Here is a 17,369-nt window from a genome sequence, read left to right on the forward strand (position 1 = left end):
CCCTTGCCCCATTACGTCTCCACCCAGCCCCAGGCGGGGAAGATGCCCCGCCCAGACCGGGCTGGGTCGGCCCTAGGCTCATTGAACAGGTCGAGACGACAGGCAGAAGCCGGGGGCACAAAAGGCTCGAACTTTCCTAGCGGAAGGGACGGTCCGGCCAGACGTCTGCCAGGAAGAGCCACCCCAGGAGCATCGCCCCGCAGCCTCGTTCCGGGTAAGGCGTACAACCCACCCGGTTTCCCCTTAGACCCGGAACTAACTGCGCAGGCGCCCGCAGCGCCTTGGCGCGGTGCGTTTTCTCGCGCGCTCCCTCGCGAGCCCCCACCTTCGGGTTGGGGACGCGCGAGGCATCTTGGGTGTTGTAGTGTGCGTCCTGGCCCAGGCCCCGCCTGGAGTCCTTAAAACCCGGTCGCCTTAGAACTACATCTCCCAGCACGCACCGCGCCGGGTCAGAGGGCGAGGGCCCGGGCCGGCCGGGAGCCGTCAGCTGCGAGAGGAGTGCCCGAGAGCAGCGGGCCGCGGCGGGATGAGCGAGTGCGCGTGCGCGCTGAGCCGGCTCGTCCAGTTCCGTCTCCATCCTAGTAAACAGGCGGAGGCGGCTGCGGGCGGGGTGGGAATGGGGCGCTCAGGGCCGGGCCGGGGCGCCGCGCGCAGGAGGCGCTTCACGTAGCTGCGGCGGCGGCGTGAGCGTGAGCGTGAGGAGGCAGTGGCTGCGGCGGGCGGGCAGGCGGGCGGCGGCAGGCACAGGTCAGTGGTGGGCGGCGGGCGTGCGAGCGAGGGTCGCGGCGGCGCCCTGTCGGGGTCCCGGGGCTGCGCTCTCGGGCGTCCGCGCGCGCCTGTCAGGCTGCGTGCGGGGCTGGGGCTGGGCTGGCTGCGCGCGGGGTCGGGGCTGGGGGTGGGGGGCGTGGCTGCCCCCCTGCGCGTCGGCCCCGGCCCCGGCCGGCGTCTGCGGACTTCTTGCCTGCCGGGCCTCTGCGCCTCTTGCATCTGCATTTGCATCCGCGTCTGCTGCTTTTCGGGGTCTGCAGCGGGGGAGTCGGGGACAGGCCCCTCCCAGCTTTCGTTTAGCCCCAGGCCTCAAGGCAACTCTAGGGGGCCACCCTGGAGAATCCTACTCCAAACCATGGGGTTCGATCTCTGGACACCCGGCTGTAGGAGAGGGCTCCCCGCTTTCCCACCAGCTCTGGTGGGGGTGCCGAGGATCTTCGATGGAAGGGGGGGCTTGGGGGACCCCTGGAGTTGTGACTTGCATGCATATCATATTCATAGTTGATTTTTCAAGTGTGCGAATGCCAGCATACATACCCTCATGGAGGTCAGCCTTTATTTTATTTTTTAAATCCTTTTCCTGTTGGAAAGTGTTTTTTCCTTTTTTTTTTTTTAATTGGTTTTGGGGTCACACCCGGCAGCGCTCAGGGGTTACTCCTAGCTCTATGCTCAGAAATTTCTCCTGGCAGGCTCAGGGGACCATATGGGATGCCGGGATTCGAACCACCGACCTTCTGCATGCAAGGCAAACGCCTTACCTCTATGCTATCTCTCCAGCCCGGAAACAGGTTTTTTAACCAAATAGTCCATTAGTCTCTCCCCCCCCCCCCCCCACACACACGCGGGTCTGCACTTTCCTGTTTGGGGGTTCGTCCTGCAGTCTCAGGATTGCGAGCTGACTATTTCAGCCTAGGCCTACTTGGAGTTCTGGAGGCCAACTCAAAAGGTTGCTTGGAGGAGTTTTGCATATGCATGCCCTGAAAGTTTGTGGACCCAAAAAAGCTCATCCCTTGCGTGTTTTCCGTGCAGTGGGCACGTTCGAGGGCTGTGGCACTTTGGGGGATCATTCCATCATCCTTGCAAGTTAGGAATGAACTATTGAAGCATAAGGGATAAGGAACGGACAGGCCGGGCTCACTTTGGTGGCTGCATTTCTTTCATTTCTTTTTTCTTTTTTTTTTTTTTTTTTGTTTTGAGGGGTGGGATGAGATCAGCAAACCTGGCAGTGGTGTTCAGGATTTTGGGATGAGATCAGCAAACCTGGCAGTGGTGTTCAGGATTTACTCCTGACATTGTGCTCAGGAATCACTTCTGCCGGTGCTCAGGGGACCATATGGGATGCAGAGGATAGAGGGGCTGGAACCTGGGTTGGTCATGTGGAAGGTAAGCTTCAGCCCCTCAGTATTTCGAAACGAATAAAATGGGCCTGGGGGAGAGGATAGTAATGCCTCTTCTGTCCTTCAAATGATCTGGATGATTTGATCATGCTTTTCTGAGTGTCTTTTTGAAAATGAGTCACCCCGTCAGCTGTTAGGGCCTGTGTTATTTCCACTTTTTCAGAGTGCCCCTACATAGACTCAATTGCTGAGAAAAAAATTTTTTCTTATCTTGGGGCCATACCAGGCAGTGGTCAGTAGCTACTCCAGATTGTGAGGAAGGGTGTGAGGTACTGGGGAACCAACCTGGGCTTCCCATATGTACTCAGCCTGTTGAACAGTCTCTCAAGAATGAGAAGTCTTTTTTGTTTGTTTGTTTGGTGTTGAGTCATAGCCAGAGGTGCTTAGGACCTTCTGCTGGCTCTTTGCTTTAGGGGTCACTCCTAGGTGGTGCTCAGGATTTCAGGATCAACTGTGTACAAGGTAAATTCCTTCTCCACTGTACATCTAGCTCCCGAGAAGTAATTTTTCAAGTATCTTTAAGCAATGGGGCATTACCAGACTTGCTTAACGTTTTAATATGTTTCTTCTTGTGTTAGATTTTTTTAGGGCCCTTTTCTCTACTAATTTGGAAAATAGAAATATAAAAATGCACATTCATTTGTACAGTTTTATGTGAACAATTATTTTTTGGTCTGGGAATGAGACTGGATCCAGAACATAATCCAAAAACATGTTCTTTCTTTTTTTTGAAAGCTTTTTGAATAGTTAAATTATTACATTAATACATTAATTTTTTTTTTTTTTTTTTGGTTTTTGGTTTTTGGGCCACACCTGGCGGTGCTCAGAGGTTACTCCTGGCTATGTGCTCAGAAATCGCTCCTGGTTTGGGGGGGAGAACCATAGGGGGACGCCAGGGGATCTAACTGAGGTCTGTCCTAGGCTAGCTAGTGCTCGCAAGGCAGACACCTTACTTCTAGCGCCACCACTCTGGCCCCAAATTAATACATTAATTTATGTAGAGGAAATGAGAAATATTTATTATGTAGTATGACAATTACTGTGTGGGTGCAGCAGCCTTGGATGGATAAGGCTCAGAGAAATTACATACCAATTTAGTATTCATTGATCCCTGATTCCTAGCACAATATGGTCCCCTGGGCACTGCTGGGTATAGCCCCCAAACAAAGCAATACACTAGAAAGGTAGTGTTCTCCCTTTAGGGTGATAGGGTTCTGTCTCTTATTTGGACTGGCTAGTTTTGAAGGGGATGAAGGAGGGAACCCAAGGTTTCTTACCTGAAAGGCATGCACTCCACTAGTGAGCCAGCCATTTGGTCCCAGTACGGTATTTAAAGATACTGTTGGATGTCTGGAGATGTGGAACAGCCAATAAGGCACTTTGCTTGCTCATAGCTGACCAAGGTCCTCCCAACCAAAAAAATTAAAAATAAAAATAAAAAAAAGATACTTTTGGAGAAAGGGTGATGGTGTTTTTTCAAAGAGGTGGGCCAATTTCTTTTTTTCCCCTCAAATGGGTGGTGCTTAGGGACCTTACAGAACTGGAGACTGAACCTGGGGTCTACTTGCTCAAGTTCTGAGTCATCTTTCTGGTCCCAGGGGGAAGTTTCATAAGGTCATCGGAAGATTGAGGAGGTTGATAAATTAGGTAAGGAAAAACTATGTAGGAGAGGACAAAATAGCAATTGAATAACCTTAAAATAATGGCCATTTAGTGTGAGTGAAAGCTTGAGTTTCAGTGGGCCAAGTTTAGGGTTCAGGAGTAAAGACACATGAAATTTGGGAAGTAGTTGGGCACCAAATTATAGAGAGTCTTATATACAGCTGAGGCCATTTCAATTTCATGTCTTATGCAAATAGGAGTCATTGAAATAAAGAAGAGAGGAAAGTTCAACCCATTTTTAACTACTTGCTATGTCAGACATAATACTTTGTTCTTCATATACAGATACTATATACTTAAATATAGGTTTTCTTTCTTCAGTGTTTGGGTCAGATCCTTAACTTCTTACTGCCCACTTCTGGTTCTGTGTTGGGGTGGTGGCTTTATGGTTGTGTTTGGCGTATGAAACACACGCCCCCAGCAAGCAAAGCATGCATTTAACCCATTGAGCTATCTCTAAGTCTATGTGCAGAAACTTTAAAATCTCCGGCAGGATTAAAACAGAAAGTGGGGGCTGGGAGAAATATTGGGCTGAGGGACTATTGGAATGATAAAAAAAAAAAAAGTATGTATTACTTTTTAGAATGGAAATTAGTTTTTCCCATGGACTTGTAGTAAGTAGTAAGTAGTTGAAGAGACTTACAGATAGGTAAGTGAAGAACTGGAAAAGGAAATTCCTATGTGTTTAGAGATGTAAGGAAGTCCTGAAAAAATATTATAGGGATCTAATTTGGATCTTTTCTTCAGGAAGCTATATATATTTCACATCTAACTAGAGACTTTCCAGAAATTAAATAGGAATGCTCTATAGCTCAGATACTTTGAGAGATTGAGTAAAACAAGGATAATTAGGAGCTCATTGAGTTTGACAACTAAGAACAGTTCTGTAGCATTAGATTTCATTGAGTTGTATTAATAGGAGATTAGATGGTGGAGAAAGATAGATTATTTTAAGAATAAATGTTGGGCCGGGCGGTGGCGCTAAAGGTAAGGTGCCTGCCTTGCCTGCGCTAGCCTTGGACGGACCGTGGTTCGATCCCCCGGTGTCCCATATGGTCCCCCAAGCCAGGAGCAACTTCTGAGCACATAGCCAGGAGTAACCCCTGAGCGTTACCGGGTGTGGCCCAAAAAAACCAAAAAAAAAAAAAAAAAAAAAAGAATAAATGTTATTGGGGCCAGAGAGCATGGAGGTAAGGCATTTGCCTTGCATGCAGAAAGTCGTTGGTTCGAATCCCGGCATCCCATATGGTCCCCTGAGCCTGCCAGGAACGATTTCTGAGCGATGAGCCAGGAGTTACCCCTGAGAGCTGCCGGGTGTGAACCAAAAAATCCCCCCAAAAACAGAATAAATGTTATTGTGGGGGTCAGGCAAATGCCCTACCTCCATGCTATCTCTCCGGCCCTTGCATAATATTTTCAAGTTTTGGGGCCGGATAGATAGCATGGAAGTAAGGTGTTTGCCTTGCACGCAGAAGGATGGTGGTTCGAATCCCGGCATCTCATATGGTCCCCCGAGCCTGCCAGGGGAGATTTCTGAGCGTAGAGTCAGGAGTAGGCCCTGAGCGCTGCTGGATGTGACCCAAAAACCCCCCAAAAAAATAAATTTTTTTTTCAAGTTTTATATGTATTACAGCATTTGTCAGTACTCTTCATTGCTGTGTAATGGTCATGTAATCCATTAATTGATCGACATATAAGTGCTTCCACTGTTTTACTATTATGAATAATATGGCATGACAGCATAGAGTGTAAGTTTTTGTGTGGATGTTTTCACTGCTCCCAAATACATACCTAGGAATAGAATTGCTAGTTCATATGGTTACTTCTGTGTCTAATATTTTGAGGATTTGGTTTTAGGCCACTCAGTGGTGCTCATTGCATACTCATGGCTCTGATTGGGAATCCTGGGGCTCCTGATGAGTTCTGGGGATTGAACTTGGATTGGCTGCCTGCACAGCAAGTACTTTACCCCCTATCTTTGTACCCAGTTTCATCATCTCTTTTTTTAATTCCTTGGTTTTTGGCCACACCCAGCAGTACTCAGTCAACGACTTAATCCTGGCTCTGTGCTCAGAGATCACTTCTGACTGTGCTTGGGGACCATATGTGGTTTGGGGATCAAGTCTAGGTCAGCTGCATACAACATAAGCACCCTACCTTCTATACTTCTTTTTTTTTTTTTTTTTTTTGGTTTTTGGGCCACACCCGGCGGTGCTCTGGGGTTACTCCTGGCTGTCTGCTCAGAAATAGCTCCTGGCAGGCACGGGGGACCATATGGGACACCGGGATTCGAACCAACCACCTTTGGTCCTGGATCGGCTGCTTGCAAGGCAAACACCGCTGTGCTATCTCTCCGGGCCCTACCTTCTATACTTCTATACTATCTCTTCAGCCCTAATATGCCTTTTCTTTTCTTTTTTTTTTCCAGGGGGAGCCACAGACTTACTTGGTGTCATTTATTGTTGACTACTTTATTAGGAAAAGAATTTATCTCTGAGAATGTTAGTTTTCTTTTCTTTCTTTGGGGGTGTTTGGGGGGGATTAGGGTCACACCTGGTGGCTCTCAGGGGTTACTCCTGGCTCTGTTCTCAGCAATCAATCAGTTCTGGCAGGCTTGGGGGACCATATAGGATGCTGGGGATCAAACTTAGGTCAGCTGTGTGCAAGCCAAGTGCCCCATCAGCTGTACATCTCTTCAGCCTTTCTTTTCATTTAAGTTGAGTAGAATTCCTTTGTAATCTCCATTTACTCATCTGTTTTTGAGTTTTTCTATATCTTGGCAATGGTAAATCGTGCTACAGGGAGCATAGGTGCGCATATTTATTTTTTCAGATTTGTGTTGTATGTGTATGTATGTGTGTGTGTGTGTGTGTGTGTGTGTGTGTGTGTATAAATGCCAAGGTGTGGAATTACTGGATCATATGGTAGTTCTACTTTTATTTTTAAAAGTTTTGCACATCTCAATACTATTTTCTGTAGAGGCTGAGCAGATGGCATTCCCACTAACACTGAAGGAAGGTTTCTTTTTCACCATATCCCCAACAGTACTTGTTTCCAGCCCTTTTTCTTCTATATTTTTGTTTTGGAGCCACACCTGACATTTATTTTAAAACAGATTTTGTGACTCTCCTACTTATACGAATATCTAGAAGTGAATGTTTCAAACCTTGCATCCTTCTCAGCATGTCTGTAAAGGCGGATGCATTTTGCTTCCTAGAGTACTAAGAATATCCTAGATGTCTAGGCTTTATTCAGCCTACTGCTGAGTCTTCTCAAGATGGAGGTTTTCCCCCCCAGTGGATTGTTTACTTTAAATATATTTGTTTGCTTCAGCTGGCAGTGATAAAAACTGCCTGAATATCTTTTTAGCAAGCATTCCTCAAGTTCAAGCAACTTAACTCAGGTGAGTTAGCAACATTAGGTGAGAGAGAAAATAAAGTTTTTTCAGCAAAACTTCAGAGAGATCAGAACAAATAATTTCACTTTGATTTTTACAAAAATGTTCTGTTGTACTCATAGTGGGATGTGGTCTGTTTCAAGATTATCATTGATTTGGGGAGCCTTGGATAAGACTAGAGTAAATTAAACACCACGAAGTTTATCAAGATTCTTACCAAGATTCAGCTTTTTAAATTTTCCTGAATAAACACTTCCTGTATTGCTTTTGCTTGAAAAGGCTGATTCTAACAGTTTTTAGATGCTTTTATTAAGAGATTTTCAACTTTTGGAATTTGTTAACATGTTTTAGTCACATCAATCCATTAATTTTTGACCTATAATATAGTTCAAGCAAATTTCTTGTTGACAGAATAGAGTTGGATATTTTCTTTTTTCCTTTCACATAAAAATAGATTTTGTGTTTGTATAACTTTTACTTTTTTTAAGATAAATTTATTAAATATTAGTGATCTAGTTCCAGGATTATTTCCATTTTCTTGTAAATTGCATTGTGTTAAGATTTATTTTAAAGGTCTTTTCAAATAAAGTGTCAAAAGAAAGGAGAAGCAGTATAATTACTTTTTTCAGATTCTTTGATGAGGGAATATAATTAAAAAAAAAAAACCTCAAATTTTATTGAGATACTTAAATTTTGTTTTTGTACGCCAAAACACTAGAAGTGCTGGGGTAGTGGTGACCTGGACTGCTGGTGGTGATCAGGCTTGGTAGACCATATGAGGTGCTGGGGATCAAACCCCAGTCAGCTGGGTGCAAGGCAAGCGTCCTCTTCATTATACTATCTCTCCAGCTCAGCAGGCTTCTTAAAAATGTGTGAATGAATCCTTCAGACTCATCACAGTGAAAGATTATATAGATATTTAAATATAATTAAATTTTTAGTGGGGGCAACACCAGGTTGTGCTCAGGGCTTACTCCTGGCTTTCTGCTCAGGGATCACTATCTTTGGCCCCTGAGAAGAATTTTAAACATTGAGAATATTGGAAGCTGGATTGAAAATGTTCAATAACTGTTCTTTAGTTAATTTCTGTTGAGAGGTGTGTGTCTATGTGTATGATTTTATGTATTTTGTATATGTGGAACTCTTAAAATCTTGTTTGAATAGGCACCTGTGGGTAAAAAATAAAATAAAGATTAATTTGATGATAATATAAGAGATTTCAGAAAAGAAAGAATACCTCACATAAATATAGAGTAAAATATTCATTACATTGCAAGAGAGAGAGATCAATGGGTTGGGGCCTGTGTTTTGCATGCAGGAGAGTTGGGCTTGATTCCCAGCACCACATTATCTCCCAAAGGGCTGCTAGGTATGGTCCCCAAACCCAGCACAAAAATATCCAACTATAGTCTATACAAGTATTAGTAGATTTAAAATTAACATTTAAAATAAATTTAGTAGATTTTATAGCAGTGAAATTGATGTGAGAATGTACAGGAGAAGATATTTTCAAGCTGTAAAAGTGAACAGTACTGATTTGCATTTATGGGGTACCAGTCATAAACCTCAAACCTTACTATGGGTTAGGTCTCCTTTTCTTGCTTAAGTCCTCTAAGATAAGCATGTCTGTCACCAGGTTTGACTGTATCAGTGTTCATTGTTTTCATTATGATCTTTAGATAAATACTATTAAATTCTTTTTATTTATTTATTTATTTTTGTTTTTTCGGGTCACACCCATTTGATGCTCAGGGGTTACTCCTGGCTAAGCGCTCAGAAATTGCCCCTGGCTTGGGGGACCATATGGGACGCTGGAGGATAGAACTGTCGTCCTTCCTTGGCTAGTGCTTGCAAGGCAGACACCTTACCTCTAGTGCCACCTCGCCGGCCCCTAAATTCTATTTTTAATTCTTTCTTTGGGGGGTCATACCCAGCAGTACTCAGAGTTTACTTCTGGCTCTGTGCTCAGGAGTCACTCCTGGCAGGCACGGGGGACCACATGGGATGCCCGGATTCGAACTACCATCTGTCCTGGATCGATCGGTTGGGCTGCTTGCAAGGCAAGCATTGTGCTATCTCTCCTACCATTGTGCTATCTCTCCGGCCCCAATACTGCTAAATTCTGAGCCAAGTAATTGACCATGATTTTGCCTTCTCAACTTTCTCTTTGAGTTTATAGTTGTATCTTATTTATTTATTATAGGAGTGTTATGGGCCACACTCAACAATACTCAGGGCTTACTGTTGGTTTTTAGCTCAGGGAACCATATTTGGTGTTAGGGATGGAATCAGGATCTGCTACCTGCAAGGCAAGCACCAAACTTCTTCTAGTTATTTGGCCCAGTATTCTGAAATTTTTATTTATTTATTTATTTATTTATTTATTTATTTATTTATTTATTTATTTATTTATTTATTTATTTATTTTATTTTGGTTTTTGGGCCACACCCGGTGGTGCTCAGGGGTTACTCCTGGCTGTCTGTTCAGAAATAGCTCCTGGCAGGCACGGGGGACCATATGGGACACCAGGATTTGAACCAATCACCTTTGGTCCTGGATCGGCTGCTTGCAAGGCAAAAGCCGCTGTGTTACCTCTCCGGGCCCTATTTTTTTTTTTTTTTTTTAGAGGTTTTTATTTAAAGCACTGTGATTTGCAAGGGTACTCATAGTCAAGTTTTAAACATGCAAAATTTCAGCACTAATTCCACCACCAGTATCAATCTCTCTCTGCCAATGTTCCCAGATTTTATTTCATGCCATCTCCCCATCCCAGCCTGCCATCATAACAGGCCAGTTTTTAACTTGGTTGTTAAAGTTTGGGGTCATGATTTTATTGTCTTTGACTCCTTGGCTTGGATATTTAGTTCTGCCCTTCCCTGTTTTTTTTTTTTTTTTGGGGGGGGGGAAATCACACCTGGCAGTGCTCAGGGATTTCTCCTGGCCCTACGCTCTGAAATCACTCCTGGAAGGTACAGGGGATCTATGGGATGCCAGGATTCGAACCACTGTCCTTCGGCATGCATGGCAAACGCCTTACCTCCATGCTATCTCTCTGGCCCCCTGTCCTTTCTTAACCCCATTAATGCGTCAGTATTCTGAAATTTTATGATGAGCTTTGGTATGGATCTTTTAATACACGCCTGGCAGACTGGAGACCATGCCAGATATTGAACTCATGTCAGCCACATGTAAGACAGCTCACTGTTTTATCGCTCCAGTCGCCTAGTCCTTTATTTTAGTTTTTTTTTGGTTTTTGGGCCACACCCGGTGATGCTTAGGGGTTGCTTCTGGCTATATGCTCAGAAATTGCTCCTGGGTTGGGGGACCATATGGGACACCAGGGGATCGATCATGATCTGTCCTAGCATCTTCAAGGCAGATATCCTACCACTTGCGCCACTGCTCCGCCCCAACCTTTTTTTTTTTAACCTTTTTTTTTTTTTAATAGAGAACTTTAATAAAATATTGAACTTGTTTAACTTGTAAGCTGGCTAAACAAGTTCTTGGTTTCTGGAACAGACTTTTTCCTCTGTAGATATTAACAAATTGAATATCTTAGAAATTTAGGCCATTAGATTTGTTCTTTAAGATACATTTCAGGAAGCTTATTCACAATATTTAAGTTTTGTCCTTTTGCATGAATGAGTGCTTCTTTTGTGTTATTTAAAGCTGGTACATGCATAGAAAGGACTAATTTTAAATACAGTATATAGCCTATTTCTTTAGAAAAGTAAAAGGTTTTCTTTTTAAATAATATTTTTATTTAAACACATTGGTTACAAACATGATTGTGGTTGGGTTTCAGTCATATAAGAGGACACTCCCCTTCACCAGTGCAACATTCCCACCACTAATGTCCCAAATACCCCTCCTCCCCACCCCGCCCCCACCTGTACTCTAGATAGGCTTTTTATTTCCCTCATACATTCTCATTGTTAGGATAGTTCGCAATGTAGTTATTTCTTGAACTAAACTCATCACTCTTTGTGGTGAGGTTCATGAAAGAAGTAAAAGGTTATTTTTTGTTTGTTTGTTTTTGGGCCATACCAGTCAGTGCTTAGGGACTACTCCTGGCAAGCTTGGGGAACCATATAGCATGCGGGGGTTCGAACCCGGGTAGTCTGCTTGCAAGGCAAACACCTTATCGGTTGTGCTATTACTCTGGCTGTTTTGATTACAATAACATTATAGTATAGTTGGAGGTTGGGGAGCATAATGCTATTCTTTTTCCTTACAGTTGCTTGTTTTTGAATTATTTTGGGTCACACCAGGCAGCGCTCAGGAGTTACTCCTGGCTCTACACTCAGAAATCGCCCCTGGCAGGCACTGGGGACCATATGGGATGCCGGGATTCGAACCACCAACCTTCTGCATGAAATGCAAAACGCTCAAGAATCGCTCCTGGCAGGCTTGTGGGGACCATATGGGATGCCAGGATTTGAACCGCCGACCTTCTGCATGCAGGGCAAACGCTTTACCTCTATGCTATCTCTCTGGCCCCCTTTTTCCTTCCTTTTTAGGGGTACATATTGGAGATGGAACTCAGGCCTCCTGTGTGCAGAGTATTCATTCTAGCCCTTTGAGCTATTTCTCTGGGCTCTCTAATGCATTCTTTTGGGGGCTGGGGAGGTGAGCTGTGCCCAGTTGTGTTCAGAAGTCAACCTAAATGTATACTCAGGCCTCGCATCTGGCTCTGTGCTCAGAGTTCTGGTAGTGCTTTTAGGGAGAGAAGATATCTAGTGGTGAGGATTTAAAATAGGTTTATGGCCACAACCACATTCTAGGCAAGCCTCTAGACCTCTAGACTATCTCTCTCATCCCCACTGTATATTCTTTTTTTTTTTTTTTTTTTTGGTCCCCCACCCTCTCACTGTATATTCTTAGATCCAACTCCTGAATCACTTGGTCGTCACAATGACTAAATGTGTTTTCTTCTGTGTCTAGTTTCTTTTGCTCAGTCTCCTGTCTTTGAGTCATATTTGTGTGGTGCCTATCAGTTGTTCCTCTTTTTGCTAGGTATTATTATATTCTAAGATTAGATGTGATATATGAATATGAACTGTTTTCTTAGTAACAGATAATGGGGTTATTACTAGTTTCTGTCTATTATGAATAACAGTTATATAAACTTTCTTTGACGAGCCTTCATATGAACTTTAGTTTATTTTTGTTTTTTGGGCTACACCTGGCCATACTCAGGGGTTACTCCTGGCTCCACATTCAGAAATCATTCCTGGCAGGCTCGGAGGAACCATATAGTATGCTGAGGAAAGAACCCCTGTTGGCCCTGGGCAGGGCAAACACCCTACCATTTGTGCTATCGCTCTGGCCATGAATCTTAGGCTTACTGTATCTCCTAAGTACTTAGTCACTGTATCCTAATGCAGATGCATGGTTCTGTTGTTTTTAGTAGTAATAATTTGGTGTCTACACCTCAAGATACTTAGGTATTATTCTTGGCATGATGCTCTGGGATTGATCTTTGTGGTTCAGGGAACCGTATGGTGCTTTCATGAAAAATACACTCTAGCCTGTTGAGTTATCTCCCCAACCTGTTCTTTCTCAAACCCTCCTACTTTGAGGTCCTTGTACTACATTTCTGATTGCTTTCTTTTCTTTTCTTTCTTTTTTTGTGTTTTTTTTTTTTTTTTTTTTTTTTTTTGATTTTTGGGCCACACCTGGCACTGCTGAGAGGTAACTTCTGGCTCTGAGCTCAGAAATTGCTCCTGGCAGGCTCCTGGTGACCCTATGGGATGCTGGGATTTGAACCATCATCAGTCCTGGGTTGGCTGCTTGCAAAGCAAATGCTCAACCACTGTTATCTCTCTGGCCCCCATTTCTGTTTTCTATTCATTCTCAACTATAGGTGAGTCGAGTCAACAAATATTTTCTTAGAATTTTTTTTTTGCAAGATAATCTAAGTGCTCTATAAGCAAAATTCTTTATGGATCTAATGTTAGTGGATCTAATGTTAGACTAATGTTAGTGGCTGAAATTGGGAAAAATATATGCATATGAGTTGTGATATCCTACACACTGCTTTCTGGAACACTGATCAAAAATTTTTTGGACTTTGTTTCTTATAATTTGGCCTTTACTTGTCTGGGCTTCAGTTTTGACATTTATCTTTGGGTTGTAATTCCTCACACATTAAGTCTGAACTCAGCACAGTATTTTTTTGATTTAGAGGCCACCTTGTCTTTCTGTGTTTTTTTCTTATTTCTTTGAAGAAATTTCTTCAGTCATACCTATCTTCTTGTTCTTTAATATGCTTTATTTTATTTTTCTATTTTTACCCATGCTGCTGCTCTTGGCATATACATCCTATGTATGTAGTAAAAGGCAGTTTAGGGTCTGTTGTGTCAAACAGACTCCACTTTTCCTACTTCCTTACTGTGTGATTTAGGGAAGTTGTATTACTTTCCTGAGCTTTATTCCGCCTCTTGTATTTATGAGAAAGTACTCATTTTCTCACAGGTTGTACTAATGTTAATGTATGCAAAGGAAAAGTCCTGAAGCCACAGGAACTCAAGTAAAAATGGGATTCCCTTTGTTTCCTTCATTAAAATGTAAGGCTAAGGGCCAGGTTCATGTCTTTTAATCTTTGTCTCATCAGTGTATTCAACATGTTGAGAACTAGAGGAGACTAATTAGCTTATTAAATAAACATTTCAGAACATCTTATGCTCTTTGTGCTAAATGCCAGAGCTCACAAGTTTTGGGGCAAGACAAACACAGGTTAGGTAATTTAAACCCATTATGTGGGGCTGGAGCGATAGCACAGTGGCAGGCCATTTGTCTTGCACGTGGCTGACCTGAGACAGATCCGGGTTCAACCCCCGGCGTCCCATATGATCCCTCAAGCCTGCCAGGAGTGATTTCTTTTTTTGGTTTTTGGGTCACACCCGCCAGCGCTCTGTTTACTCCTGGCTCCACGCTTAGAAATGGGATGCCGGAATTTGAACCAATGACCTTCTGTATGAAAGGCAAACATCTTACCTCCATGCTATCTCTCTGGCCCAAGGAGTGATTTCTAAGCGCAGAGCCAGAAGTAACCCCTGAATGCTGCTGGGTGTGCCCCCCACCTCCAAACTCAGCATGTTATCTTTGGTGTTAGGACATGTCCAGGGGATACTGTGAGCCCCCCTAAGGACTGTCTTTTATCTTTGACTGGATTGGGTGAGTTGTAAGAGAGGATTCCTGAGAACATTGTTGAAAATTTTTTTTCCCTCCTGCTTTATGAATCTTTGCATACTATACAATTTACCTACTTTCAAAGAATGTTTTTTGATCATTGTATAGGATTTATAATCCTTGTACTCATTTGTAAGCTTTATATTAAAGATGAGAGTGATTTGATCATGCTGATATTTGGAAGGGGGACTGGTTTTTAGGGAGTCAAGGTAGCATGCTCAGAGGTAGATATAAGCCTTAATTTTGAAGCCCAATTATTTGTATGTAGTTATATAGTTATCATAACATAGTATTCTTAGTCATTTAGTCATTACTTAAAAACAAAATTATTTTGGGTCACAACCAATGCATATCTGTTAGAATGGTATGTTCATTTTAAAAGTTGCTTAGTATTCGCCTCTGAAAACTCAAACTCAGATTTATTTATTTATTTATTTTTGGTTTTTGGGCCACATCCGGAGATGCTCAGGGGTTACTACTGACTATGCGCTCAGAAATCACTCCTGGCTTGGGGGACCATATGGAACGCTGGGAGATGGAACCATGGTCAGTCCTAGGTCAGCCATGTGCAATGCAAATGCCCTACCACTGCGTCATTGCTCTGCCCCCTCAAACCCAGATTTAAAAAAAAAAATTTTTTTTATTGAAATCAATGTGAATTACAAGTCTTTCATAGTTTTATTTCAGGTACATAGTGACAGTGATTTAGCGTCATTCCCACCACCAGTGTTGACCTCCCTTCGTCATAGTTCCCAGCATGCATCCCATACCTCCATCCTTAGTCCTCTGGACTGCTAGTATAACAGGTCCATTTTGTGTGTAGCTTGTTATACAAACTCAGATTTTTGTTTGGTTTGCTTTACTAAGACTTAAGAATCGGTGCCTCAAGTCTTACTCTTGGCTCTGCACTCAGGGATCACTCACTCCTGACAACCTTAGGGGACCATATGGGATGGTAGAGATTGAATCTGAGTTGACAAAATACAAGGCAAACATCCTACCTGCTTAACTTTCTCTCTGGCCTTACTTTTCAGTTCTTGAGTACTGAAATATGTGACACATAGAATGTAAATTGAGATGATAAAATAAAAGAGTATTTTTAAAGGGACATTGTGAAGAAAAATGGTTTTAGTTGAGGAGTAATTGTTCTCGTGTGTGGTGCATCTGTGGTTTGGATGGTGAAAAAATTCTGACAACACCTTTTCCTTCTTGCAGGTATATGGATGTCATGGATAGGTAACAGAGAAATCCTTGACGTAGTCTAGTCAGGGAGGCAGAATGACCGAGTGCTTCCTACCTCCGCCTGGCAGCCCTAGTGAACATCGCAGGGTGGAACATAGCAGTGGTCTCCCCCGAACTCCCAGCTCAGAGGAGATCAGTCCTACCAAATTTCCTGGATTGTACCGCACGGGTGAGCCCTCACCTCCCCATGACAGCCTCCACGAACCTCCTGATTTAGTGTCTGATGATGAGAAAGACCATGGGAAGAAAAAAGGAAAATTTAAGAAAAAGGAAAAAAGGAGTAAGTGCCATTTTTTTCTATGCTTTACAAACTTCTGCTTGATTATGTAGGTCTACTATCTTCTGGAAATATGTTTATGTCTCTGTTCTTTATTTTTCTAGGGCATTATTTTGTGTATATGAAATAATCATGTTTTAGGGCAGGGGTCTCAAACTCAATTTACCGTGGGCCACAGGAAGCAAAGTCGAGGTGATCCTTGAGTGTAGTCAGTAGTAATCCTTGAACATTGGGGGGTGTGACCCAAACAACTAAAACAAAACAAAACAAAAAAAGATTCCTCTAGGGCAGGGCCACAGAATGTTGTATGAAGGGCCATGCCGCGAGTTTGAGACCCCTGTTTTAGGGTCTTAATTTCAAAATAGATAGCATCCCTGAATTTTCCCAAGTGGTAAAGTTTTTGGAAGGTTCTTAAAATGTTCATTTACAATAAAGTAGGAAAAATAGACACTGGAATTTTTACCTTATAGATTTTGGGGGGTAGGGGTGTCTGGGCTGCCCTTGGTTATGCTAAAGGATCTCTCCTGGTGCTTGGGGGGCCATATGCAATGCTGTGGTTCAAACAAGGTCGACTGTGCAAAGCAGGCCTCCTTCATCCCTTCCCAAAGGTAAGCTTCTTTCAGTGTAGCTTGATACGTACTTCTTGATTTTGAACTTATGGAAACACTTTTACTTTTGTGTCTATTTTCTTTTCCTGGTGTTAATATTTGCTAGGTTCATCCTTGCTATTTCATGTGGTAATAATTTGTCATTATTGTTGGGCTTTGTTTTATTGCATTACTAGACTAGAATTTATCCATTTTACTGTTACTGTTTATGCTTTTTTTTTTTTTTAATGTTACACATTTTAAATCTGGGAGTGAAATTGCTTGCTTGTAGGATATGTTTATTTCAGCTTTATTGGATTCTAGAGTTGTTGTACCAGTTTACACATCCCGAGCAGAGTCTGAGAACTTCAGTTGCTTTTCATCATGGTATTATCCTCTTAAGAAGTTCACCATTCTGGTTGATGTAGGAGTTTGTGGTATTTTAATTAGAGGGTAATGAATGAAATCTCTTTTAATCTTTGTGGAATATGTTTAATCTTTTTATCTTTAATCTTTGTAAAATAGCTCTTAATATAATTGACTAAAGAAAGGGAGAGTTATTACAGAACAACAGAACCAAACTAGGATAACCCCAATGAGACAAAGCAATTAGTGTGTGAAAACCAGTATGGTGAGGCTGAGTAGTAGGCTGACAGGTTCTCACCTTCCAGAGATTAGAAGCGTTTTCTGGTTCTTCCATCCAAGTGAAGTGCACTCCTTACAGTTTCCAGAAAAGACTTAATGGTGGGAGAGTGAAGCATGATAGGAGAATAACTATCAAAAACTACAGTTGGTGTAATGACTGAGAGTGCCTCAAATTACATGTACCAAATATGGAAAGAGC

At 42.8% G+C, this 17,369-nt stretch overlaps 1 protein-coding gene across 1 annotated transcript in view; it reads left to right on the plus strand.

Moving 5' to 3' along the window:
- The first annotated feature begins 629 nt into the window (after positions 1-629).
- Positions 630-17,369, plus strand: part of RALBP1 (ralA binding protein 1) — a 46,736-nt gene continuing 29,996 nt past the window's right edge. The window contains exons 1-3 of the mRNA XM_049770052.1: positions 630-747; positions 3,693-3,812; positions 15,635-15,941. Of these exons, the coding sequence (XP_049626009.1) occupies positions 15,698-15,941 (244 nt within the window). The 5' untranslated portion in view covers positions 630-747; positions 3,693-3,812; positions 15,635-15,697. The remainder of the gene's footprint in view (positions 748-3,692; positions 3,813-15,634; positions 15,942-17,369) is intronic.

The sequence above is a fragment of the Suncus etruscus genome, chromosome 3, assembly GCF_024139225.1.
Source record: "Suncus etruscus isolate mSunEtr1 chromosome 3, mSunEtr1.pri.cur, whole genome shotgun sequence".
Classification (NCBI taxonomy): Eukaryota; Metazoa; Chordata; class Mammalia; order Eulipotyphla; family Soricidae; genus Suncus; species Suncus etruscus.